This window comes from Pan troglodytes, chromosome 4 (assembly GCF_028858775.2).
Source record: "Pan troglodytes isolate AG18354 chromosome 4, NHGRI_mPanTro3-v2.0_pri, whole genome shotgun sequence".
Classification (NCBI taxonomy): Eukaryota; Metazoa; Chordata; class Mammalia; order Primates; family Hominidae; genus Pan; species Pan troglodytes.
The window spans coordinates 78,790,166-78,815,639 of record NC_072402.2 but is presented as its reverse complement, the minus strand read 5'-3'; the positions used below and the strand labels follow the sequence as shown (position 1 = coordinate 78,815,639).

General features: G+C 41.0%; 1 protein-coding gene and 1 pseudogene across 3 annotated transcripts in view; one reads left to right on the top strand and one right to left on the bottom strand.

Annotated features, from left to right (window-relative positions):
* SLC45A2 (solute carrier family 45 member 2) overlaps positions 1 to 25,158 on the bottom strand; it is a 39,516-nt gene extending 14,358 nt beyond the window's left edge. Inside the window, exons 1-4 of one of the 3 annotated variants that reach the window (XM_063811344.1) lie at positions 25,127 to 25,158; positions 23,302 to 23,773; positions 21,337 to 21,513; positions 2,995 to 3,320 (exon numbers count right to left, since the gene is read on the bottom strand). In XM_063811344.1, coding sequence (XP_063667414.1) covers positions 2,995 to 3,320; positions 21,337 to 21,513; positions 23,302 to 23,686 — 888 coding nt within the window. In that variant the 5' untranslated portion in view covers positions 23,687 to 23,773; positions 25,127 to 25,158. Of the gene's footprint in view, positions 1 to 2,994; positions 3,321 to 21,336; positions 21,514 to 23,301; positions 24,116 to 25,126 lie in introns of those variants that run through there. The other 2 variants (XM_526962.9, XM_024356644.3) reach the window with 2 other exon arrangements.
* LOC104006477 (26S proteasome regulatory subunit 10B-like) lies at positions 9,938 to 11,735 on the top strand (annotated as a pseudogene).
* Positions 25,159 to 25,474: the final 316 nt, after the last annotated feature.

Genomic DNA, 25,474 nt, shown 5'->3' with positions numbered 1-25,474 from the left:
TCACCACTAAAGAACTTACTCATGTAACCAACCACCACCTGTTCCCCAATAGCCTATGGAAATACATTTTTTTAAAAAAAAGGGCATTAGTAGAAAAACTGGTGAAATTCAAATAAGTCTGCTGTTTACCTAACAGTATTGAAGCAGTGTTAATTTCTTAATTTTAACAAATGTACATGGTTCTCTATGATGTTAACATAAGAGAAAAGCTGGTAAAGCATACATAGGAACTCTCTCTACTATCTGCAACTTTTTTGTAAATCTAATTAAACTTTGATTAAGAAAGCAAAATAACACATAGGCACACTTTTCTAGGTGACAACTCCATGGGGTAGAACAAGGGCTGTGGTGTTCACTAGTATTCTGATGCTCAGCACTGGGTCTGGCAGGTGTAATTAATAGCTATTGAATGAATAAAAGAATGCACAAGTGAATGAACCAAGCACACAGTGCAACTCATTCCAAGAAATCTTATTATTCAACCAAATAAACCCTCCTGGGTACCTCTTTATTCCCTGTAGCCAGCAGCTGGATTAACATCAAAAACAAAAAACCAACCAAAAAAAGCTAACATCAAGGAGTCCTTTGCCCCACAGTTTTGATGGACCTCCATCATCCACCTAATAAAATTTTAGTTCCTATGCTGGCATTCAAAAGCTTCCAAAATATGTCTCCAATTTGCTTTCCTAACTTTATTTCTAAAGTTACAAACTCTGTGATCTATGGTACCACTTATACTTTCTACAAATATGCTTCATGCTTTAAAAAAAATTTTTTTTATGTCTGTGGCTTTGCTGATGCTCTTCTGTCAGAAGTATTTTTCCCCCAAAATCTCTATTCAAATCCTAACTATCATTCAAGGCACAACTCAGGGGAGATCTCTTCTGTAACGCTTTTCTCCATTTATTTAGGCACAATCCTTCCCTTTTAAAACTAAAAGCAATTGCTATTTTGCCATTTGTGGCCACCTTGGAAATGTGCCATTTGGGTCACCTACCGGAGAAAACACAGTTGATCGACAGCCCTGAATGCTGCCTCTCTGGATCCACTGTTCCTGTTCCTGCCAAGGAACTCTGTTCCTGTACCTGTTCCTGCCAAAGTTACCCCTTTCCTGGCTGTTCCCAGATAGTCACTAACAAGACGGGGGGTATTAGTGTTAGCCTGTTCCTACAAGAGTTGGGACTCCTCTAAGGAGCATCTTTGGCTGGAGGACTCCCATTTGGCCTGAGTGAAGCTTTCTTGAAACTTCACTGCATCTGAGAGGCTTCCTACCCTATCCTCTTTCCTTTCCTTTCTCCTTTCACAGGTGTTTGACTTGCATCAAGATAAGAAGACTTTCCCTTCCTATTTCTGCTTTCTCCACTTTATCTTTCATGCTGTTTTCTCCAGTGAATCTCTTACATGTCAAATCCTATCTTGGTGCCTTTTTAAAAGATCTGAACTGATACATTGTTTTATAGCATTTACCATGTTCTATCATGGATTATGAGTCATGGTATAAATGGCATATGCCACGTGTTAGGCTGCAAATTCCTGGGCATAGAGACTGGACATTTGTCAGTTTTATGGTCCCCAAATATCTAGTACAGTGCTTTGCACATACTCAGTACCCCAAGCTGTTTGTTAAATGAATAATGATTATAATGTATTTATATATTTATGTGAAGTTTGAAAAAGTGTCTTTGTATGCTTTATCTTAGTTGAACATCCTAATAATCCTAGAAAATAGACTGGCCAAGCCAACAAAAGAAGTTGACCTCACAGGAAGGTGAGATTCACTGAGCTTGTCTGAAAGTTGTTGGAGTCCAGATCTGTGTTCCCTGTTTGTGCTTAAAGCACTCTAGCGTTCTGCCAGGGTCATAATAACAAGACCTAAACCCAACAGCTTATTATGTGGTAGCAAACACTCTAAGTAACTTTACCTGAATTAGCCCCTGCAACCTGCACAAAACCCTTGTAGGTAGATGGAATTATTTTATCATTTAACAGAAATGTAAATGCCCAAAGTCATGCAATCCAGAGGTGATATAGCCAGGATTTAAGCACTGTGCTCTTAATCTTTAGGTTACCCTATAGCAAGTAGCTATTTGTGATTCATTGAATGAATAACACAAGTCAGCAGCTAGAGGAACCAAGATTTGAACTTAAGTCTTCTACAACCTTTTGTCAATCAAGAAATCCTTTGTTCTATATCCCTGAGGTTTTGGCATTCAATTTTAGCTTGAAGGAAAATGCAATTATTTCATCAGTGTTGTCCAACAGAACGTTCTACAATGATGGGAATGTCTTACATCTGCACCGTCCTATATTTTAGCTACAAGCCCTATGGGGCCTTTGAGCATTTGAAATGTAGCTAATGCAACTGAAGAAATGAAGTTCTAATTTTATTTTTATTTTTATTTAAATAGTCCCACAGGATTATTAGCTACTATATTGCTCAGCTTAATTCTAGTCTCTTCTCTGATCATTTCATCTGAACATGGTCTCATTTCTCTGGCAGTTAGTTGAGTTTTATTTCAAATTTTAAGCTGATGAATTCACTGTGCAGTTCACTGAAAATGAACTAAAATATCCAATCAACTCATAACAGGCAAATTCGATATGCCCAACTCAGTCACCAACCCAAGGATGCTACCATTTGGAGGAAAAAATTTCTAATTTATGATCCTAATCTAAGAGGATATTTCTTCTGGCCTAAGGATGATTTTAGGCTTCTCTTGTTGCCTAACCTTTCTCAACTGGCTTCATCTTCCCTGGTTGGATGCTCTGAGAGGAGTAAGAGACAGGAGGACCAGAGGAAAATGCAGACATTTTTCTTTGAGATATAAAATTTTAATTCCAAGGGATGATAGCTACCGGGGATTTGGGAATTCGGTTAGACCCCATGAAACTCTTCTCGTCAAACAAACAGACAAAACAAAGAATTTAAAAACAACAACAACAACAAAGAGCAAGAATATTTTCCCTTGTAAAGAAAAAATGTTGCATCTTTACCTGTTCAGCATGATTTTTGTTTTTTGCTCCCTGCATTGCCAGCTCTGGATTTACGTAACCATTTTTAACTTTCTCGATAGAACCATACTCGTACATTCCATCTGATGACAATGGAGGGTCCTGAGGGGTTTGCTGTGGGGGAATGCCCTTTGCAACATCTGTAAGTGGGGCTTCAGAGATACTGCACAGATGAACAATAAAACACAAAGTGAGCACCAATGCAGAGAAGAAGAACATGACCTGGAATTCTGTACCCAACAGTCTTCCCAGTTCCAGATGGGCCCAGTCTATAGCACCCAAAAGGTAACCCAGGGCACCTCCAAAACCTGGAAAGCAAGAAAATCTATGTTAGCATATTTAGCAAATTATCATTCATTTTCCTCATGCATAGACACTCCCCTTCAGTGGGAAAACTCCCTGAAGACAGCAGAGGCAGCCTGGATATGATTGGAAAAGCAATACAGCAAGATGCTGAAAAACACACAGCCAGGCACTGTGGGTTCAAGTTTTGGCTCTAGCATTTACTTGCTGTGACCTTGGGCTTCCTCACCCAGAACACGGAGGTAATAGTAAAAGAGTAACCTACTAGTAGGGTCACGATTTGAAAATAGAAAGTGTTCAGGATGGGGCCAGACACATAGCAAGGGCTTACTAAGTACTGCTACCATCAGAGATACTGTGACGTTTCCAAAGTGCATTCTCTAGACTGCCTTTGAACTTAAATTTCTGACCAGAAAAAGCCCCAAAGAAAACCAATTTCTGGCAGCAATAAAATTAAATGACTTGTAGTTTCTCTATTATTAAGCTTCCTGGGATGACGTAAGCTTGCAAAGATGAAACACCCTCAAAAGCTGTCTTTCTTCCTCTATTAGAAGCTCAAGGTACTTGTTCCCAGTTGATAGCTGGGAACAGGAAATAATGAGAACAAAAGTTTAAACATGAATTTTTAAAAATCCTATTATCATTTCACAGGACTCCAACCTGAGGTCTTTTTGGTGCTTGTTTTATCTTCTCAGGCTTAAACACAGTGTCACTTGAGGGATACTGAGGAAAGGCTCCTCAAAATCTATTCAACCCTAATTATCCGATATTTAAAATCCCATTATTAGTTATTCCTTTTGTGAGTTTCTGTTTTAAAATACACGTGTTCCTGGTATGGGCAAGAAATTACTCAGCACCAAAGTAGTAACTGTTCCTCAGATGTTCCTTCTGGTGCAGACATCAGTCATTTCTGATAAAGGTGGGGAGATAGCATGGTTGGGGAGGGGGCGGTGGACATATTATGGGATGTTGAGGGAATTAAAGAGTTGAATGCCGGACACATCCACTACATATGTCACAAACTTATGTAGGACTGATCCTCCTGTCAAAATTCTTTAAACGTCAAACTCTCATCACACCTACCAACCACAATTTATCTAGCTCAACAGATCAGCTTTCATTTTTGTTTTTGATTTTTTGTGTGTGTGTATGAGTGAAGTCTCTATTTTATTTCTCAGATAAGGACAACATCTTCACAAGCTAGAGAATCAAGGAAGAAAATAGAACTAAAGGAGTTCCTCTCTAACCCTAAACATCTAAAGTTACATAAACTCTGACCTCAAGAACACAAACCTGAATGTCAAGTACCATGAATCCTAATTTATTCAAATTAGTGAGAGAGTAGACAATTTTGGTCACTTCATATTCTGGTTAGTTGCAATTTAACATAGAGCCTATTTAAGGAGGACCAGCAATCTAATCATTGGATTCCAAAAATAAAGCATCATTAGCATGTCCTGAATGCTGAAGTGTTTTAAGGCAGAATTACAAGAAACTGTGGCCAATGGGGCACAGTGAAGTAAGACATATAGTCTCTGGAAGCAAGAAATTTATGGTCTAGTTATATGTGATGAGCATATACATAAACAGATAAAGGACAGATGATGGTGAAGTGCCCAGGATTTGAGAGAAAGAGAAGGTCCTGAAACAGCCACACTCTATGACTGATTCAGAAGAATGTTCTGGGATTTGTAGTGCCTCTGATTATTATTAGACAATGACTATTCAATTGTAGAGATGCAGAAGGTATCAGAAGTCATGCATCAAGCCAAGCAATCAACCAATAAGAATGTATTAAGTCTGCTCCCCAACCCGTTACGACAACCAAAAATGTCTCTAGATATTGCCAAATATCTCTGAGGGAAGGAGGTTGAAAAGTGGCCCCTAGTTTAGAACCCCTGACCTAAGTCAACCCTATGACAGACACATTCCTTTTTCGAAACTATCATTTGTAAACAGATCAAGGGTTTTCACATTGCCATTCAATTTCTTATCACTTATGCCTCTATCTTACAAACTTTTGTTCAACTGAGCATTACTGGTTGCCTCAGTTGGAAGAATATAGAGCAGAAGACCCTTGCTCATTTGAAAGAATTGATATGTGAAATAAACCCTCCACTGTGCAATGGAATGGTAGTTTTATTTTATGGAAAAAAATATAAGGATATGCATATAATGATGGATTTGTATTAGAGATTAATTTGGAAAATGGAGTCCTACAATTGGGGAGTTTCCTGATGCAGTTGCATGTCTACTGGTTTACTTTAGTTCAATAAACATGTATTGAGCACTAAATATATGTAAATGACTCTACAAACTTCTGGGGATATAAACATAAAAAAGACAGTTTCCCATTTTTTTCCCCAGAAGGTGGTTTCAAGTGGGAGAAGCACATAATGGGAGAAGCTACTTTCAAAACAGTAATAAATGATAAGCTAGAACTCAGAGCTGGGTACTCAGAGTACAGAGGAGTTTCGAAGAGTCAATTATTGGTGCTAGTTAATGGTAACAAGGTGATGTCGATTATTAGTAAATCTGACAGGATTTCTCTTCATTAGCAATGAAAGTTATAAGAGTTCAATATATCAATGAATTAAAAAATTTTGGAGGTAAAAGGAGATTTGAAGAGTTAGATCAGAAAGCTATGAGCTTTAGTGACTCTGTGATGGAAGACCACACAGAGGGAAGAAGAGATTTGGAATCGTGCCTGATTTCCATTCCTATCTTTGTGCTTTCTAGTCACATGCTCTTGGGCACTTCTCTGAGAAACAAGGGTGGTGCAGCCTCCTCATCTGAATTTAGTGAGGATTAATGCAAATAATCCATGTCAAGCCCCAGCACATACCATAGCAGAACCAGACCCAAAACTGAGCTCCCTGCTGACTTCCTATAGTAACCCTAATTCCAAAGCCTCCCCTAGAAGCAGAGGATAGCTACTGCACTGAACTGGCTGAAGGCAGCCTGCCTGGAACTTGCTGAAAGGATTTAGTCATTTTAGGCCCAGTGATTAGAACTAATGGATTATTCTGAGGGCTGAGACCTGGGCTTATCCCTGACCCTATTGTGGCATGTAGCAAGTATCAAGAAAGTAAAATATATCTCAAACTTGGAAAGTGTAAAAATTACAACTGCTTGATTTTTAAAATATTCCTCTAGAGCAGCCTTCTTAAACCTTAATGTGCACGCAAATCATGTGGGCACCTTGTTAAAATGCAAGTTCTGATTCTGAAGGTCTAAGGTGGAGCCTGAGATTCTGCATTTCTTTCAAGCTCACCACTGACACCAATGCTGCTGGGCCAAGCATCACTCTTTTGAGTGGCCAGGTGACAGCAGTTTCCAACTAATTTCCTTTCTTGAGAAATGGTACTTTGTTGTCACAGGATATTTGACCCACAATTCATAACTGATAAAGCACAGTGATTTGCAGTCCCGTAAAATTAAGGTAGTTTGCAGATATGAATAGGGTTTTTATAGCCTGGTAGGGAAATTACTCCAAAAGTATTACAGAGGGGTTATACTTTTATTGTCTTGTAGAAGGTTAACCAGGTTCATATTTAGTCTAGCATTTTTTATTTTGCTAGACACACACACACACACACACACACACATTTCCTTCAAGAACCTGGGGGAAACTCTTCTTATATCTTCCCCATTGTTTCCTTTATTAATGTGTTAATTTAAAACTTTGACATAATCTATAACTTAGAGAATTATTAGCACTCTCTTATCTTAGGGAAGGGGGTAAAAAAAAAAAAAAAGGAAGAACTGTCTTATTTGTCCCAAAGCTACTGTTTTGAAGTAGTTGTAGCTGCAAGTTACAATAGTACAACAGGACATGCCAGGAAAGCAAAGTGGGCCACTGGGGGAATTATCCTAACAGAATATTAAGACACTGGAAAAAAATATTTAAACTTTATCTATCTATTTGCTGCCTCAGATATGATGAGGGCCAGTAGAGGGCTGCAGGAATTCATTAAAGGCCTTTCTTTTGCTTCTTCTGCTTAAGCCAAGGGCTTTATCTTCAAAGACAATCTCCCCAACAAAACCTAATTGCGCTATGATAAAGGCTGATAGTTTTACCATTTTACCACCTCCCACACCTACATCCAGACTGTATTTACCTCTGCTGCCAAAATGAGCCTCTGTGAGGCCACTGGAATCAATCACCAGGCTATTGGGCAAGCCATAAGCCAGAGCATTCGGAGGACATCTGCTGCCACATTAGATAACAAGCTTTCACAAAGAAGGGCCAGAAGTGGTCCAGCTGGCCCCTTCCTCACCAAGCCAGGCTGTGTTGTCAAACTCAGCAGAATAAATGGCTTTAGAAGACAGATGTCATATTTCATAACTAATGATGCAACTTGAACAGTGGCCCATACTGGAAGAAGTCCAAATATATAGAAATATGTAAAAAATTATCTTTAGTCCACAACTATGATAGGTAAAATGGGAAACTGGGAAACTGTCAGTACCAAGGAATCTAAAGGACGAAAGGAAACTCAAGAGAGTCCATCTAAGTCAAACTCTGCACCTACCATCTGCCTGTAATTGCCTGCAGGCATCAGGTGTGTGGCTTAGCAAGCTCAGCACCAGGGCTGACACAGCTCAAGTCATGAGAGCTAGCTATGTGCTGTTTGCTACTTCACCTCTGAAGGAGGACAGACTAAAGAATTCCCATCTTCCCATGGGGTTCATGAGGAAGTCATTCTGATTCTTTTCTACATGTTGAAAAAAATAGCAATGAAAGTGTCAGATTAGGTGCGTGCTTCCTACCTATTCCCACCAGGTACATACTAAATCCTGGACAGTTAACATAAGTACCAGCTACTCTCTCTCTCTCTCTCTCTCTCTCAGTCTGTGTGTGTGTGTGTGTGTGTGTGTGTGTGTGTGTGTGTGTGTGGTGTCCTTGACCCATTTGTTTATCAATAGAAATTGTTAGAGCACCTATCTTCACCAGAACTATGCTAAACACTTGAGATACATCAATGAGCAAGACAGACACGACCTCTGCCCTATTGGAGGCTGAGTACAGAAAAAGCAGTCAAAATGATACATGTGTTGTGTCCCCAATGAAAAGAAAAAAAAATTAAAATTAAAATTAAAAAAATGATACATATGCTCTGGTCAAAGACCAGCTTGACCAGACAAGCTGATCTGATATTTCTTTAGGTTTACAAAGCAACTTTTCTCTTCAAAGATGCTGAGATAATATGTTTAAAATATTGCTCACTGTTTCCATCCACCTACCTCTAATCCTGGCATCCCTTTCTCTCATTGGGCTCTTCTTTCACGTTTAAGCTGGGCCAGGATGCCTCACTGCTTTGAGGACAGTATGTAACAGTAGAGAGCAGAGAAATAAGAAAGGTTTGTCTTGCTTCAGAGTTCCAAAAGCCCTTAGGCTGCGAAGGCATCGAGAGTAGATTCATTAGAAAATGTGCTTTAAGAACCAGGCTTCCCAGGCTAGACAGAGCATTCATGATGGGTGCACACATATTGGTAAATCCCTTAGGCGGTGATGGTCTTGCTGCCTGCTTGATGGGCCTAGCTAGAGTTGGAGGGTGGGAAGAGAGGAGCAGAGCCTCCCCTGGAAGCCTTGAGGGATCCAAGAGCAAGAAGATAGGTGCCTCATTTCCTGGTCAGACCCCATGGAGGCAGTAAGAACCCCAGGAAGAAAAGGCTGTGCAGGAGGTCAGGCATTAATTGGCCTCGTTCTGGAGGCATTTATGGCTGTCTTGAGCTTTCTCAAAGTTTACAGAACTAATATTTCCAGTTCTAAGTTTTAATGGCTCAGCACACTGTGAAGTATTTTGCAAAATGCTTTAACTCCTCCTAGTGGTGACCAGGGAGCAAAGAGCACAAATGCTAGAATGAAAAAGCTGCAGACTAGAAGTCATCAGCTGAGTTAGACAGCCCCTGTGAGCCACTGCAAACCTTCTCGGTCCCCACCTGCCTCCCTTGCTCCAGCAGCTGCTGCAGTGACCAAATCTAAGCCAGCTCCGGCCAGCTTTGCACTGGACAGGTGCATCTGGATGGTGCCTAACCTGAGGGAAGACAGAAACAGCTGGGGTTCAGGGCTTACAAAACCCATGGTACCACCCTTAGTCAGTCAGTACAGACTGGATTAATCTTCCCTCATTCATCCCCTACATGGAGAGTTCTTTGGTTCCCTTCCTAAGCCTCCTCAGAGCCAGCTCTGTAATGCTTATTGTTTGGCCTGTTCCTATCCACCATTTCCTTACTCTTGCTCTCTAGAATCCCTTCCCAAATAAACTATCTGTATACAAACCTCTGGGGTTCAACTTTTAGAGGAATCCAGACTAACTCATGAACCACATCTTTGGTTAGCTGGTTGCTGGCTGGCTTGTTGGTTGGTTGGTTGGTGGGTTGGTTTTACCCCTAGTCTACCACTAACCAGCTGTGTGACCTTGGGTTAGCCACTTTACCTCTCAACAACACAACTTAATCATTAATAAAATTAGGATGTTAAAATTGAATATCCATCCCACGAATATTTTTTGAGCACCTTCCATATTCCAAGCACTATTCAAGATAGTGGTGGTCAATGAACAGGAAACACAATGTTGTACTTGAGGAGTTTATATGATGGTTAGAGAGACAGACAATAAACAATAAACAAATAGCACTTCTCATCATGGTGGACCCTAGAGATAAGATATTTCAGGACTACAGCAAGAAGCTGCCAGAGTGCATGGAGATGGGCGCCAACTTAAGGAGCTAAGGGAACAATTCAAAGAATTTACCAAGCCGTATGAAAAGTCTGAAAATGATCTGAAGGCCCTAAAAAGTGTTGGGCAGATTGTAAGTAACATGCTTAAACAATTAACTGAAGAAAAATTCATTGTTAAAGCTGCAGATGGACCAAGATATGTTGGGAGTTGTCGTCGACAGCTTCATAAAAGTAGCTGAAGCCAGGAACAAGAGTTGCTTTGGATAGGGCTACACTAACTATCATGAGATATTTACCAAGAGAGGTGGAGCCACTGATTTATAACATGTCTCATGAGGATCCTGGGATGTTTCTTATTCTGCGATTGGAGGGCTATCAGAATAGATGTGGGAATTGAGGGGTTACCACTTACAAACCCAGTTATTCTAACGTGTAGGAATAATACCTCCAAAAGGCTGTTTGTTATGTGGACCACCATAAACAGGAAAAACACTCTTGGCACACAAGCTATTGCTGGCCAGCTGGACTGCAACTTTTTTCCTTTTTTTTTTTTGTTTTTTGGAGACAGGGTCTCACTCTATTGTCCAGGCTGGAGTGCAGTACTGTGATCTTGGCTCACTGCAACCTCCATCTCCCAGGCTCAAGTGATCCTCCCACCTCAGCCTCTGGAGTGGCTCAGACCACAGGTGTGCACCACCATGCCCAACTAATTTTTAATTAGTTAATTAATTATTTTTTATTTTTTATTTTGAGACGGAGTCTCATCTGTTGCCCAGGATGGAGTGCAGTGGCGTGATCTTGGTTCACTGTAACCTCCATCTTCTGGGTTCAAGCGATTCTCCTGCCTCAGCCTTCTGAGTAGCTGGGATTACAGGCATGCACCCCCATGCCTGGCTAATTTTTGTGTTTTTAGTACAGATGGGATTTCACCACATTGGCCAGGCTGGTCTCGAACTCCTGACCTCAGGTAATCCACCCACCTTGGCCTCCCAAAGTACTGGGATTACAGGTGAGAGCTACCACACCCAGTTACCCAGCTAATTTTTGTATCTTCTGTAGAGATGGGGTTTCACCATGGTGCCCAGGTCCACCTGCCTTGGCCTCCCACAGTGTTGGGATTACAGGTGTGAGCCACCACACCTGGCCAGGACTGCAATTCTTAAAGGTTGTATCTAGTTCTATTGTAGACAAGCACATTGGTGAAAGGGCTCATTGGATCAGAGAAATGTTTAATTATGCCAGGGACCATCCACCATGCATCATTTTTATGGATGAATTAGATGCTATTGATGGTTGTTGGTTTTCCAAGGGTACTTCAGCTGACAGAGAGATTCAGAGAACCTTAATGGAGTTACTGAATCAAATGGATGGATTTGATACTCTGCACACAGTTAAAATACAACAGACCAAATACACGGGATCTTGCTTTGCTGCATCCAGGAAGATTAGATAGAAAAAAATACATATTGATTTGCCAAATGAACGAGCAAGATTAGACACGTTGAAAATCCATGCAAGTCCCCTTACAAAGTATGGTGAAATTAATTATGGAGTAATTGTGAAGTTTTCAGATGACTTTAATGGAGGAGACCTGAGAAATGCTTGTACTGAAGGAGGTATGTTTGCAATTCATGCTGATCATGGTTTTGCAAAGCAGGAAGGCATCATGAAAGGTTAGAAAGTGGCTGATTCTAAGACGCTAGAGCTTAAATTGAACTATAAACCTGTGTAATTTACTTTTTGATGGCTATATAAAAGACATTGGCTTAATGTGAAAGTGAAGTTAAAGAAAATACTATACGTATTGCCAATGATCTCATTAAAAGTGTATGAATAAAAATATGAGTAACATCATACAAATTAGTATAATAATTCAGTAATCCAACTTTTAGGACTGATATGGAAGTTTGTATATTTGCTAATATCGCATTTATTGCAGCAGAAGTTACAAGAGAAGAATGTGTTGAAGCTTTTCGTATTTGCTAGGTGAGCATTTTGTAAAACATTGAAAATGGTTTGAGGTAGTAGGATAAGAAAGCATTTTTGTGACTTATTTTATATCATTTGTTTCCCTCATTCTAAAAAGTTGAATAAAATCTGTTTGATTCAGACCTACAGAAATAAATAAATGAAAAAATAATACAGTGTCAAGTAATGATGGGTACCTCTGTGACGGGAGTCAGGGCTGGGGGTGTGTGTTTGCGATCAGAGTAACAAAGCAAGGAGGCCAAAAGCCAATTGCCAATTGGTACCTGGGAAAGCACTTTCGAGCAGAGGAAACAGGGAGGACAAAGTCCCCCAGATTCCCACTTCTCTAATCTGACTTGGAGATTCTTTGAGAGTTGTGTTGATCCCATTTGAATGGAAAAGAGATGGCAATTTGGAGACTTAATCACCCTAAATTGCATAAATCACCCTTTTTATCCACAAGCTGAAATCCCTGTATCCTTGGTTTCTGCCCTGGCCACATCCTTTCCAAGCTGCCTGAATGAGGAGATGTGAAAGTCTACCATGGGTGGAACTTCAAAGGTTTTGTTTGATGAAACAAAACCCCTCATCTAAAGATGAAAAAGAGAAAAGGTGAAAACAGTCTCAAACATGAAGTGACTCCTTTCCTCTGTGTAAAAGGTTTAGTCAAAGAGTCTCGTTTCAATTTCATTTTTAAGACTCTTTTCTTAGCCCTTAATTATTTGCTATTTAGAGCATTTGTTGCATGTTCGCATTTTTTGTGCATACTTTGAAGTATTAAAAAACAAAAGTTAAAAGAAGTTGATATCTGACAAGTTACCCATTCTTCTTCCAAGGATGTAATGGGGCAAGTTTCTCACTGAGTCATTACAAATAAAATGTTTGCAGGCATAGTGAGGATAGCGGAAATCAAGTAAATATAAACATTTGGCGTTTCATCTCTTTGGGTTAGATGAAATCCTTTAGATGGTTCATTGTGCTGTGCCTGTGACCCTTGCAAGGTGGTTATTAACTAACATGGTGCAGAGATTTGCAAGCCTGTGAAGGAACGAAAGCTCAGAAATGCTGAGGCTACTCTGCAGTGAATAGGAGGAACCAGGAGCTGAACAGGGCTGGCCTTTCCTGTCATGCCTGATCCCAGCCTCCCGCCAAGCAAGAAAGCCCACTGCTAAGAACAGCAAAGTCTTGGGTTCAAGTAGCAGAAATACGCTTGGTTAGACTCCCTGGGCACAAAAGGATTTCCAGTCTTCCCTGGTGAGTACCACTCTGTTAGCTCACTGGGTTCCACAGCCTCAGGTGCACCCAGGAGTGAAGGATCTGTGTGGTGAGAAGATGTGGGTGGACCCACCAAACCTACCATGGCTACCACATATGCCAGGGATGGAGGAGGATAGAGTTGCCTTTAAATATGAAAGATAGAAGCTAGAGGAATTAAATGTCTCCCTAGGAGCCAGTACAGTCTTTTCTCTAGAAAATCCCAAAAAATGTCAGAAATATGCTGGGAAATATTTTGGTAATGAACCCTTGGATGCTTATTTATGAAGCATTTGGAAATGCTGGAACAGAACCACAGCAGTGAAACAAAAAAAAAGAATTTCAATTTACTGGGATGATTGGATTCCTTGGGTGAATAATATTTTGCTGTTGATGAAAAATCAAAATGGGCCCTGACACTGAACATGCCTTTGCCAGAAAATGTTTGCTTCAAGTGGAATGCTGTAGTTATCTCTTTGTCAAGGGCATGTAAATTCAAAAAGTTTGGCATGTATGCAAAGACAGGGCAGAGGGACAAGGCCCTGCTTGTTATTTTCACTCATCTTTTAATGCAGTTTTTCATTCAGAGTGAGGATACCACAGTGGGATCACATATCCCACATTTAACTCACCAGAATTCAACTATTCACACTTTGAACACAGGGAGAAAGAGAGAGATTGCAAGAAAGACAAGAGTAACATTTTAAATAGTATGGGTAATTCTATTAATTTCAGGAGTAAACATTAAAGGAGAGACAAATCTGCATATATATATATGTGCAGGTTTGTACACACAAAACAAAGCATATTGTATTTTATGAGTAATCTGAGAGATATTTACGAATAATGTCGATTGTCATTGTCACTGAGTTGGGGACTTTAGAATCTAAGCCTTAAACAAAGTGAGAGACTCCACTGCACTGTCCTAAAAGAGGAAGATGTTTTAAGTTGTTTTTCTAGTTGGGGAAAGAAATTGCTTTGAGCCATCCACACAACCTCTGCTGCTTCCATATGAGCAAAGACATGCACTGGAGACAGTCGGCTGAGGTTTGGGGTTCAGTGCTGGTCATGAGACAAAGTAATTAAATGAGCATATTTGTCCAATTGATGCAATTTGTCGTGTCATTTAAAACCATGAATTATAAACAGGGTTATGTAACCCTCGGGTCTCCTTTTACACAACTAACATGTTTAAGTGCCTGCTAACAGCAAGGCAATGAATTAGAAGCCATGGGGAATTTGCAGGTAAACCCTCATGGGAGAGTTTACGAATCTTGCAGGAGGGGTAGATAAATACCTTGTAAATTACAATACAGGGGAGAGAGTGAACAAATGTGCAGATCAGGTAAAATTGCGAGCAGGCATGTATATCACTCCAAAATATAATTATCCTTTAATTATTTACTCATATATGGGACTTCAAAAGCTCTAATTCATTTTCTTGTAATAGTCTTGGTCTTTAATTATTCTTATTAAGCTAACATTCAACTGTGTTTGCATTTTATATGATAGCTACCAGCTTTGACTATTCAATAGTAATTGCTCCTTCCGTTTTGCTAATAAAACCCCAATGTGGTTTAGGGAGATATATGACCAACTCCCAGCAAAACCCTCACTTTTCAACCTCCTTAGGCCACTGAATGCTCACATAACCCAATTCTGCCTAATGAGAAACAAGCAGAGCTCTGGGAGAGGGGAGGTTTCTAGGGAAGATTTGCTTTCTTCATTTAAAGAGTGAATGTAGGCTCTTTCCCCATTCCCCCTTCCTTCTCCCTGACCCTCCTCTCCCCTCCTCTTGTCTTGAAACAAACAAGAGCTATGGACCCGTAGCAATTGTCTTGTATCCAGGAGGCAAAACATCCATAAAGCTGCCAAGGAAACATTAAATTGTTGGCTCTGACATCTAGCAGCTGACTGAAAGCCAGCAGACACCTACTCCCAGACTTTTTGTTACATAAGAAAAATAAACATCTGCCTTTAAGCCACTGTTTTGTGGGCGTTAGTGACTTGCAAACAACCCCTTCCTAATCACTCTATTCCCTAAGCATATACCAAGTGCTGATAGGGAAGGGGCCGAGAACACGGGGAAGGGCTGAAGGAAATCAACCTGGATTTTTGGGTGGCAGTACCAGTCCCCAAAAAAGATCATTAAAGTGCATATAACATTGTCTCTCATTCACACATCCTTTATCCTCTCACTCATTCACACGTATGTTACCTCTGGACAGCCCCCTTCCCTCAAGAAGTTTATGGTGTAATGAGTATGATTAGAAATGTATTCAAATAACTAACATGGAAGGTGGAAAATGGCAAAGGCCAAGAAAGAGACATAAGAAAGTAGCCCTTTGGGGCTGGACTGTTTATCTAAGCTGGGAGGTGGTAAAATGTTTTCCTCAGGGTGTGAGCCAACTTTCCCTTTGCCACCAACTGCCCCTCCCTCCAAGGATGGGGTGGAGGTTGGAGGGGTGAGGGGGGTGGGGGAGATTTTTTTCCCCTCCCTGCAGGACAGGGGTGGAGGGATTTTAGAAGATCTTAAAGGGAGCATTCTGCATGAGAACCTGAGAACAGCTAGATTGGAACACAATACTCCAGTTCCATAACTGCTCTTATGAACACAAAAAGACCTTTTGTGTTTTTCTTGTTTATTTGAAAATTCTAGAATATCTTCATTATGCAAAGAAGGAAAAGAAAAGGGATTGGGGGGGAGGGAAGAGAGAGAAAAGCATGTGTGCTCCATCCACATCCCATCCAAGCTTCAGGAGCTGGACTCAGTGGCAACAAGGGTAAAAGTGAAAGGGCTCAATTATGGGCTCAATTGTGTCCCTGTACTCCCCAGATTCCTGTGTTGATACTCTAACCCTCAATGGGACTGTATTTGTAGACAAGGCCTTTAAAGAGGTAATTAAGGTTAAATGAGACTGTAAGGGTGGAGCCCTAATTCAAATCCAATAGGACTGGTGTTCATGTAAGAAAAGGAAGAGACAGTGAGGGTGCGGGTGCACAGAAGAAAGGCCACATGAGGACACAGCAAGAAGGCGGCTGTCTGCCAGCCAGGAAGAGAGGCCTCACCAGAAACCAACCCTGACAGCTTCTTGATCTTGGATTTCCATACTCCAGAACTGTGGGAAAATGAATTTCTGTTTACCTAGTCAGTGACATTCTGGCATGGCAGCCCAAACAGACCATAAAGGCCCCAGGAGGAGATGAAAATTCAGGATGTATGTGTGATCAACTGCAGCCTCAATGGTCTCTTCCTGATGGAGTTATCTACCTCACTGGCACCTTCATGTTCATCTACTCAATAAACTTTTGTACTTTGATTATTTTGTGGATCTAGTCCCCAACCAAGTTAGAAATTAAGTATACCTGCAGTTTCGAAGAGAATGATGGCCCTTGTTCCTAGAAAGTGAGTGAGCATTTCCAAGCAGCTTTGATCTCCACAGGCAGAAAAGGAGAAAGAAACTTTCGATGTGAGCAAAGACCCAGAACCCGAAGAAGGAAGGGCTGGCTCCTTCATTTGTCCCATTGGTATTTATTTTGAACACCTACAATATGCAAGGCAGTGGTAGAGGAGTGAGGGATGCAGGGAATAAAACAGACCTGCCCACTGCTCCTGGAAACATGATGAAAAATTATTCAGAGCACAGAGAATGTGGAAGGAGTAATGGGAAGTAAAGCTTGGAGAGTAGGATGGGAACAGATTGTGGCAGCTTTGAACCTCTGTCTAGGAAAATATTATTTACCCATGAGGCACATAGGGAGCCACTGCAGCTCATCAAGCAGGAAAGTGTCCTGGTCACGGTTGGCTTTTAAAAATATGAATCTGGAAGCTATCAGTTGGCTCAATTGGAGTGGGAAGAAACTGGAGACTGGAGAACAGTTAAAGGATGAGTACTGCAAACCAATAATAAAATTCTAAGGCCTCCAACTGACTGAGTGGACACCCTTCTTGGCCAAGGGGATCCCAAAGAAACCTGAAAACCTAGTTCAGGCCATGATGAGAAGGGAGGTGTTGGACATACCCTGTTATAACCCTTCCCTTTGGAGTTTAGACAGAATTAACCAGCATTAACATTAAAATAGAGATCTTAAGACTGCCATACAAAACACTCTTCATAGCAATAGGATGCCAAATTCCAACCTGACTCTGGTATACCATCACATGACAGATAACAGACCCTGAAGAAAATTAATGCATTTTACCCAAAATATATTTCTTTGATATATCTTGGAATGGCCCTGCAAAGCCATCTTTTGTGGGGGATTTTTTTTTCCTGTAGAGAACCTCCTTCCCTTACCAGTTTTTTTTTAGAGAGCCTGACACCTTCTAAGACTCAAAAAGAGACATTTACCATCTATTCTCTCTGAAACTTGCTATCTGGAGGCCTCATCTACATAACAAGAACCTTGGCTTCCACAATCCTCCTTAACTCAAGCATTTCTTTCTGTTGACTTCAACTCTTTAGGCAAAGCTTAACTCTGAATCAATTGCCAATTGAAAAAGTTTTGACTCTACCTATAACCTGTGAGCCCCCCTCTTCAAGGTGCCCCAACTTTCTGGGCTGAACCAATGTATTCCTTACATTTATTGATTTATATCTTTGCCTGTAACTTCTAGCTCCCTAAAATATATAAAACCAAGCTATAACTCAACCAACTTGGGCAACTGTTCTGAGGACCTCTTGAGGTTGTGTTCCAAGCCATAGTCATTCATATTTGGCTCAGAATAAACTTCTTCAAATATTTTAATTTTTTTCCATCAACAGTACTAAAGCTCAGATGAGATGTACTAAGAGCCTGAATGAAGGTAATATTAAAATTATTGATGTTTACTGGCACCATACCGTATACTAATATCAACAGAAAATCTCAAAAGGGATATATTGTCTGAAACTCATAAAAATACTGTCAATGAAAAGAGTCAAACTCTGTAAAATATTTGAAGAGATATATTCTGAGCCAAATATGAAGACCATGGCCTGTGACGCAGCTCTAGGAGATCCTGAAACATGTGCCCAAGGCAGTAGGGCTACAGCTTGGTTTTATACATTTTAGGGAGACATCAGACATCAATCAGTACATGTAAGATGTACATTGGTTTGGTTCGGAAAGGCAGGACAAATCAAAGTGGGGCTCCCAGGTCATAGGAAGATTCAAAGATTTCCTGATTAGCAATTGGTTGAAAGAGTTTATCTATAGACTTGGAAGCAACAGAAGAGAGTGTCTGGGTTAAAATAAGGGGTTGTGGCAACCAAGGTTCTTATTATACAGATGAAGCCTCCATGTAGCAGGCTTCAGAGAGAATAGATTGTAAACGTTTCCTATCAGACTTAAAAAGGTGCCAGATACTTTAGTTAATTCTATCCTAAATCAGGAAAATAACTGGAAAGGGAAGAGTGAGGAGTACAGAAGGTAGATTTTCCCCATAAGAGACAGCTTTTCAGGGCCATTTCAAAATATATCAAATAAATGTATATTGGGGTGAAATACTTCTATTTCTTTCAGGGCCTGCTATGTTATCATGTTAATACCTAATTGCTACAAACAGTCTGTTTTGTCAGTTTTAAAGTCTCTGCTTTAATGTTAATGCTGATCAATTGTGCTTGAATTCCAAAGGGACAGAGGTATAATGAGGCATGTCCAACCACCCATTCCCATCATGGCCTAAACTAGTATTTCAGATTTGCTTTAGGATGACCTTGGCCGAGAGGAAGGGTCCTTCAGTTAGCTGGGGGTTAGAATTTTAATTCTGGTTTACAATACTATCATGTATTGGCCTTGGAAAAGTTTCCCTAACACAGAGTTTTGTCTTTTAATATCAAGGCAGCAAAGCATGGGTCTTTTAGCCACATCTAATACAATTGTAAGCTGGGAAGTGGTGGCCACATTGTCCAATGTCCTGTAGATCAATAAACTCTTAATATCGAGTTCAAAAGCCACAAAGTCTCCCATGACCTTGTAATTAATTTCAACAAATTATAATAAAACAGAAGGAATTGTCAGATTCAAGTTAGGAAAATGAAGTTGGAATCTATTCTGAGACTTTCCGGCTATGGACTATGGGCAAGTGACTTAATCACCGAACCCCCCTCCTACTCCAATCAGTGGACTTCAGGTAAATATTTAACAACTGGCTTTCCAAGAAAAAAAAAAAAACCATGATTTATAGCTTTGCCAATTTCTAGAGTTTTAATACTGCCATCATGGCCAGTTTCAAGCCAGCAATATGATGTCAACAAGCTCACTGAATTCCTAAAATTTGACAATTGATTCTCAAGAAGCCAGCATGAGCCAGCTGTAAGCACACCACTGCTTTCAAGGCTCAGCTTCCACATCTGAAAAATGGGAATCACACCACTTCCACATGGCCATTGTCAGGATCGAGATAATGTAAGAGAAAATACCTAATACATGGTTATTATCATACATGGGGTATTTGAGAAATGTTTGTTCAGTATTTACTGAGCACCTACTATGTAGCAGACACTTCCAGGAACTGAAGATTCATCAGAGAACAAAACAACAGGTCTGCTCAGCTGGGATTGATGTTCTAAATGGGAGAGACAACCAGAAAGAAAAAAGAGAAGGAGAGAGAGAGACAGATGATAGATAAATAAATAGCCAGTCAGTTAGTCTGGTATTGATAAGCACTAGAAAGAAAAATCAAACCCAATAAGGATAAGGAGAAAGAGGAGTGGTCATACTATGCCAGGTACGGTAGCCAAGAAAGACGTCACTGATGAGAGATATCTGATGAGAAATCTGAGTGGAATAAAGGCATGACTATGGGATTATATGGGGAAGGGTGTCCCAGGCAGGGCAAGAGCTCATGCCAAACCCTGGGGCAGGTATGATGGGCTGGGCTGACCCCAGAGACAGAAGGAGGCCAGCGGGGTGGGAGCACCTGAGTGAGGAGACACACGTGGAAAGTGCAGTGGGAAGGGAAGCCAAGAGCAAAGGTGAGGCAGGGGAAGTCTCAAGCCCTGGCCATGTCTTAGGTGCCTTTAAACACCTGGAGACATAGTGGGCAGGGGCCAGTGACAGACGGGGCTGCACTCCTGCCCCTCTGCCTTCCTTACACAAAGGAGGATCTACCAACTGTGCTCCAACGGCCTCACTCCTTCATGTTTTCAACTATTCAAATGTTTGCTCAAATGACAAATATTGGCTCCAGTGGCTTCCATGGGCAGGCAGCAGTCTTAGCTCTAGAGACAGAAACTATGAGCAAAACTTGAAATCTTGCTTTTCATGGACCTACCTGGCCATGGAAGGAGAGAGAATACATCAAAACGTAAAAAAATGCATTGACTGGGCTACAAAGACAATCAAATAAGGTGGGCTGATAGAGTCCCCCTCTTAGATATAAAAATCCTCTTGGGCCAGGATCCTCCTGTCGCCTTATATTTCAATGCCTAGTTCTAGCATAGTCCTAACTGGTGCTCTGAGTAGCATTGCTCTAAACAATTGACCAACAGTAACCAAAGTAGGCTGGCAACAGTCCCAAGAGATCAAGAGAGCCCCCATTTTCCTCCTGGCATGAACTTTTTCAAACCACAAGGTTGAGGAAATGCCAACCTTTTACATAACTAAGAAATTTCTAAGACGTTGAGTTTTTTGTTTGCTTGGTTTGTTTTCTCTTTTTGTTTTTTAAACCTGCCACAAAATCATCTGGGGTCTTTATTAAATAAAATACAAATGTCTGGGCCCCGCCTTAGACTCACTGAATCAGAATAACTGGAGAAGGAGCCCAGGCAACTGTATTTTCAATGACCTTCTAAGGAATGTGGATGCTACATTGCTGATGCTTGAGATCCTCTGCTCTAATGCAAAAGTACAATCCACAAGGCTTCTTTTCATTTCAGTTGTAATTGTCTCCACAAAGCATTCTTAAGAAAGCTCTTCTGTAAACTTCCTTTGCAGAAACTGCAGCACTAGTCACAAGCTGACTGTTCAGAGAAATGCACGGGGAGACAGTGCCCGCATGATGGGAGCAGCCCATCAGCTGACCCGTTCATTCAAAAAACTCCACGTGTAGAGACACTGGATGGCTTTAGTGGAAGTGCCTCATTGTCTGGGGAGCTGAAGGAGAGACTTTCTGGAATACTCCCTACCTGTGAAGAGGGCATGGTAGTGGAGGCCCTTCTCCTTGTCCTGATGGGAGCAGACATCAAATAAGTAGGCTTTGATGGGCCCATCAATGAAGTCAGCAGCAAAATCAAAGAGAACGACACCTATCATGGTGACACTTATGGCCCAAACCAGCTTCCTCCTTGGGTTAGCAATCAAAGCTAAAAGAAAAATAAACATTGGTCTCCTAAATCCTGTTTTAGAATCATCCGCGTTTTGTAATTTCCACCTAAACTTCTTGCCATAAAATCATCTTCCTTGCTTTTATTTTGCTTTTTTCCGAATAAAAATAGCTTTACATTTTTTTTTCAGGTTTTAAAAATTATGCAAGCGAATGTCCAGAAAACACAAATCTATGGAGACAGAAAGTAAATTAGTGGTTGCTTAGGGCTGGTGCATAGGGGAAAAGTGGACATGACTGTTGATGGTAATGGGTTTCTTTTTGGGGTGATGAAAATGTTGTAGAATTAGAGAGTGGTAATGGTTGCACAACATACTAAAGGCACTGAATTGTACACTTTTAATTAGTGAAATTTCTGGTATGTAAAATATCTCTTTAAATAAAAAAGTATGCGTGCTTATCGCAAGCAATTCCAATTCTATTAAAAAAGCTGAGGGAGATGCTTCCAATCCCAGCCCCAGCAAAGGTCAGGCTTTAAGGCCTCCTTTTACGCACTTCTGCACATACAGACACACGTGTACAATGGTAGTCAAACGCAGTGCTTCTCAAAGTTTGGCATATTGAACTATCGTTTGTACGTCTTGTTAAAACACAGATTGCTGGCCCCATTTCCCAAGACTCTGATTCAATTGGTGGGCCTGAAGGGGGCCCGAGAAACTGCATCTCTAACGGCCGCTGCTGATGCTGAGGGGCAGGTCAGAGGCCACATCTTTGAACAGCACTGACGCAGTAACCAACTTTCTTCATATAATTTCAGCTCCTCACAATTTTTAACAGCTGGATTTTCATTCTATGGATACACTGTAATTCGTTTACCCAATCTCCTATAAAAGATACATTGTTGTTTCTCTTGTTTCCATTTGCTTTTTAAACTTAAGAATAGCATAGATTATATACACGTTTTAAAAATTGCAGTATAAAATTAAATGAACAATAAGTCTACCCGCCACTTCTCACCTCCTGTCCTTCAGTAACCCTCCTTAGAGTCAACAATGCTTATCAGCTTTTTGTTCATTCTCCTGGAAATATCCTACATTTGTACATTTACGCTTTCTTTCAAATATGTACAAATGATAATTGATTATCCTGCCTCATAATCACCTATTCTGCTAGCTTGAGAGTTAATGATCTACAAATGTGTGCTATTTTTAGCGATCCTTTTTGCAATGCAACTTTATTGTACTACCATCAATTACTGATTAATTGGTAGCTGATTAATGGCTAGAAAAAATGCCTACCCTCAGGTTTGCTTTTGTCCAGAATTTGCAATGCCAGAAAGGTCCTCTTGAGCTGATGGGCTTATGCCCTACGCCTATTAAAACGCTCTACATAAAACTATGAACAGAATTAACTTATTTGGATACACAGGCGACTTATTGTAAATATTTATGGAGCTATTTGGCAGCCAGTCAATTTGATAAGAGTATTAAATAGAGCATAATGGGCTCAAAAAGTAACTCAATTGATAAATATGTAAAAATATTCAATTCCATAAAATAGATACAAATTTAATAAAATAGATACAAATTTAATCCTATTTTTAAATCTTCACAACCATGAAACATATTTATTTTGATATTTCTAGAAGTAGAGGCTCCCCAACCACAGAATCTGGGCCAAATTTGTCAAAGGGGAAGTTCATTGTAACCTAGGAGAGATCAATTCTAACAAATTTCTAGGAAAGGTCAAACACATTAACATCCTCCTCCTGTAGAGGTACACACTAAGACACATATCCCTGCCTGCCCACCTTGTGCAGCCCACTTACCTGCTACAACAGTAGCCCCATTGAGGTACAGAGCCATGCCCACGAGCATCATGACTGCCAGGGTGAGGATGTAGGGTCTCCGGCGGCCCCACCTGGACCGGCAGTGGTCGCTGGCCGATCCGACCACGGGCTGCAGCAGGAATCCCAGGATGGGGCTGAGGAACCACACAATGCTGTACAGGCTGCTGGGCAGACCCACGCTGAGCAGGACTGGGGTCACATACGCTGCCTCCACCGCGTAGCAGAACTCTCTTCCGAACATGGCCATGCTGTGCATGATGAGTCTGCTGGTGGGTCTTTTAGGCGGCTCCACAGAGTCAAAGGGGCCATCATGAGCTAGGGATTTATAGATGTGGCGGCCAGCCTGCCCACTGTTGCCACCCATGGCCACTGAGAGAGGAACCTTCCTGCGAGCCCACCACCTCCTGCGTGGTCCTAGGGTCTGTGTTTCAAACTGAATTTGACGTGGAGCCTGGCCGAGCAACCAACAGAGATGGTCAGGCTGGGGGAGGGGCTCAAATTCTTTCCTGCCTCTAAGATCACAAGTTATGATGAGAGGGAGGGGGTGGTGCTGGAAAGCATGACAGAGATTAGCAGCTGTGAATGAGCCCTCTGGCTCCTTAAGACGTTGGAATATTTTTCTAAAGGGATCCTCCTTTGTACTGTTCCCCCTCTCTTTCTCTCTCTCTCTCACACACACACAATTACACGTGATCACACACATGGCTTCTCTCCCTCTCTCTCACACACGTTATTACACGTGATCACACACATGGCCTCTCTCAGACAGTATTACACATGATCACACACACGGTTTCTCTCTCACACACACATGCTATTACACATGATCACACACGTGGCTTCTCTCACACAATTATTACACATGATCACACACATGGCTTCTCTCTCACACACACGCTATTAAACGTGATCACACCTGGCTTCTCTCACACACACATGCTATTACACATGATCACACATGGCTTCTCACACACACATGCTATTACACATGATCACACACATGGCTTCTCTCACACACATTACTACACATGATCACACATGGTTTCTCTCTCACATACATGCTATTACACATGATCACACATGGCTTCTCATGCATGTTATTACACATGATCATACACATGGCTTCACACACATGCTATTACACATGATCACACATGGCTTCTCTCACACACATTACACATGGTCACACATGGCTTCTCTCACATGCGTTATTACACATGATCACACATGGCTTCTCTCTCACATGCTATTACACATGATCACACATGGCTTCTCATGCATTTTATTACACATGATCACACACATGGCTTCTCTCACACACGTTATTACACATGGTCACACATGGCTCCTCTCACGTTATTACACATGATCATACACGGCTTCTCTCACACATTATTACACATGACAGCTTCTCTCTCACACACACTATTACACATGATCACACATGGCTTCTCTCACACACACATGCTATTGCACATGATCACACATGGCTTCTCTCTCACACACGTTATTACACAACGATCACACATGGCTTCTCTCTCACACACATTATTACACATGACCACACACATGGCTTTTCTCTCACACACACTATTACACATGATCACACATGGGGCTTTTCTCGTTATTACACATGATCGGACTCATGGCTTCTCTCACACACACATGCTATTACACATGATTGCACACATAGCTTCTCTCACACACGTGTTATTACACATCACACACGGCTTCTCACACACGTTATTTTACACGATCACACACATGGCTTCTCTCACACACGTTATTTTACATGATCACACACATGGCTTCTCTCTCACAGACGTTATTACACATAATTACACATGGCTTCTCTCTCTCATACACACATGCTATTACACATGATCACACACATGGCTGTGAGGTAATAAAGCCTTATTACATAGAGTTTGTCAAAATGTAAATAAATTGATATCTTTTCATAAACTTCTTTTATAAATATAGACATTCTATTTTTTACTACAAGTTTTCCACACACACAGCTCAGGAGTGAAATAACTAGATTTAAAATGGTGGCAGGTCACACCCTTCTTCAAATCATTAGCTGTGTCAGATCACCCTGATATTTCTCCTCGTGGTACTTAACACATTTTACAATGAGATAATTCTGGGT